At 37.0% G+C, this 2,603-nt stretch overlaps 1 protein-coding gene across 1 annotated transcript; it reads left to right on the top strand.

Moving 5' to 3' along the window:
• Positions 1-416: 416 nt before the first annotated feature.
• On the top strand, positions 417-1,829 carry LOC115412623 (trace amine-associated receptor 13c-like). Its single transcript, XM_030125223.1, has 2 exons — positions 417-586; positions 1,013-1,829. Exons 1-2 carry the CDS (start codon positions 417-419, stop codon positions 1,827-1,829), a joined length of 987 nt encoding a protein of 328 aa, XP_029981083.1.
• Positions 1,830-2,603: the final 774 nt, after the last annotated feature.

Genomic DNA, 2,603 nt, shown 5'->3' with positions numbered 1-2,603 from the left:
AATTGAAGTACAGACATGAAGTGACTATTCATGTAGTACAATAGTCAAGAAAAAGCTAGAAAGGTACTGAAACATGAACTGTTCAGCAGAATCAATAGTTAAACTAAGTCTATCATTTTTAGATTTACTCAGTTTTTTCTTCATTGCTATTGTCTTTTTATAGTTGATAGTTATAAAAATGATATATACTCCAGTAATTTTGTTTGCTTTGTCAACTGTTTATCTTCAAAACTATTTTGAAAGAGTCCAGTCTAATCAGTATGTGATCAGTATGTAGACCATGTTCAGTCCTAGGAGTGGCTTCTGAACACTGAACCAGAATATGATGCAAGAATTTATTTGAATATTATTTGGGGTGGAGATAAAATATACGACCAATGCTCCTTGGAGTTTATTCTCTTCTCCTCTCTCTGATGATGGAAACCTTAGAGGAAGCTGAGCTCTGCTTTCCATCATTAAACAACTCCTGCAGGAAGCCGGGTCGGTCTCAGTTGGAGGACGTGATCGTTTTCACCCTGCTCTCCTCCATCAGCGTGACAACAGTGGTTCTGAACCTGCTGGTCATCATCTCTATCTCCCATTTCAGGCAGAGATAATCTTCTCTGCTTGACATATGCAATGCATTATTTTTTTTTTTTTTAAACTACTGAAAAGAAAAAAAAAAGTTTAGGGGAAAGCACCTGCTAATATTTCTGCTGACACCATTAGACAGTCAGTCAGGCATCGGTTTAACTTGTTTTATACATGCATTAGGAGTTAAGATGATAAAGAAATTGAGAACGCTGATGATTCATGAGGTTTTCCTATTCATGTTTTTACCATTTCTTCAGTAGATAAATAGGATTGATGGATAAGATGTTTCCATAGTGCTTCAATCAATGCTTATCAGTTATTTGTGAGTGTGTTTACATTGTGTCTGACCACATCTAGTCCTAGTTAATAATATCTAATACTCATGTTATAAATGCTTTAATACAACATTGGGTTGAATGCTACTGTTTTCCCATTTCAGGCAGCTCCACACCACCACCAACCTCCTCCTCCTCTCTCTGGCTGTCGCAGACTTCCTTGTGGGTTTTCCTCAGATGCTATTCCTGATTTTCCAAACCAGTGGATGTTGGATCCTTGGTGACATTGCGTGTACGATGTATTACTTTTGTGGTTTTCTTGCTGTCAGTGTGTCAGTCGGATGCATGGTTCTCATATCAATTGACCGCTATGTGGCTATTTGTGACCCCCTGTTGTATCCTACAAAAGTCACTATGAAAAGAGTTCAGTTCAGCATTTATCTGTGTTGGATATTTTCTGCTCTTCATGCCAGTTGGATACTGAGAGATTTACTCAAACAACCAGGCAGGTATAGTTCCTGTTATGGAGACTGTCTAGTTATCATTAATTTTGCTGAAGGACTTGTCGACCTTATTGCCACATTTTTTGCCCCTTTTCTCATCATCACAGTTTTATACATGAGAGTATTTGTGGTGGCTGTGTCTCAGGCTCGTGCCATGAGATCCCATGTTACATCAGTCACACAGCAGCATCCAACTGTAACTGCACAGAAATCTGAGATAAAAGCAGCCAAGACACTTGGTATTCTTGTAGTTGTTTTCTTATTGTGTTCTTGTCCTTATTATTGTTTCACTGTTGCAGCTGAAAGCAACTCATTTGATTCTTCTTCTGGAATTGTTGAAACTTGGCTCGTATATTTTAACTTCTGTCTGAACCCTGTCATCTATGCTTTTTGTTATCCCTGGTTCAGAAAGTCTGTAAAACTTATTGTGACACTTCAGATACTGAAGCCTGACTCCCGTGAGGCCAATATACTATAGAGAGACATCATTCAGAACCCATTCTTTGTGTGATATAGTGACTTAATTGGTTGTATGTCTGTTGAAATTAATGACACTTTAAAAGAGTTTGTAGTTACTCTACATGAATAACAATAAACTTTGTAAAATGTAGATTTATCACATCATAAATGTAGGTTATTATGATTCCAACTCTGCCCTGATTTAAACTATAGATATTCACTTCATTATTTTACAAATAGTGAAAGTTATTGCTGTGCTTGGATATTTTACCAAAAAATAAATAAAGAAATAAACAGTGTATGTTTCTACAGCCATATACAGGTTCGAGAACATGAATTTTGTCTGAGATCATCTACCCATCCTTAATACTGTGGGGAGACATGTTGAGACCCAGGCCTCACTTCACCACATCAAAAATCCTGTGATCACAGCAGATGAAACCTTGTTAAATCATAATCATCACTTAAGCTTGGCAGACTGCTGATTGAAAATTACAAGTTTTCTTCTCAGTCAAAGAGAAAAAGAACTCTACGTTCAAGTAGATGCATCTATTACCCTTTCATCATTATCTGTTCTGTCAGTTACAAGCAGCTATGGCCCAAAATGTGACATACGATGTCACAACAGTCATAATCTTGGCAACAAAAGTCTAATCAGTTCATCCTTACATAGTAAAGTAAACAAATGTGCAAAATTAGGACAAAAAAAAAATTGTGAATGCATCCCTGTGATATTACATTCAGATATGAGTCACAGCAAGCTGGACCTTTGGCAAAAAAGTTTCCACAGTTC

Source organism: Sphaeramia orbicularis, chromosome 21 (genome assembly GCF_902148855.1).
Source record: "Sphaeramia orbicularis chromosome 21, fSphaOr1.1, whole genome shotgun sequence".
Taxonomy (NCBI): domain Eukaryota; kingdom Metazoa; phylum Chordata; class Actinopteri; order Kurtiformes; family Apogonidae; genus Sphaeramia; species Sphaeramia orbicularis.
The sequence above is the reverse complement of the archived record's forward strand: the minus strand, read 5'-3'. Positions and strand labels throughout refer to the sequence as shown.

What these genes read in the sequence shown, in the direction of transcription:
- LOC115412623 (XM_030125223.1), top strand. Translation starts at nt 417, where the DNA reads ATGGAAACCTTAGAGGAAGCTGAGCTCTGCTTTCCATCATTAAACAAC. An exon ending in ATCTCTATCTCCCATTTCAG is followed by an intron (nt 587 to 1,012) that starts GCAGAGATAATC and finishes TTCCCATTTCAG; the next exon opens with GCAGCTCCACACCACCACCA.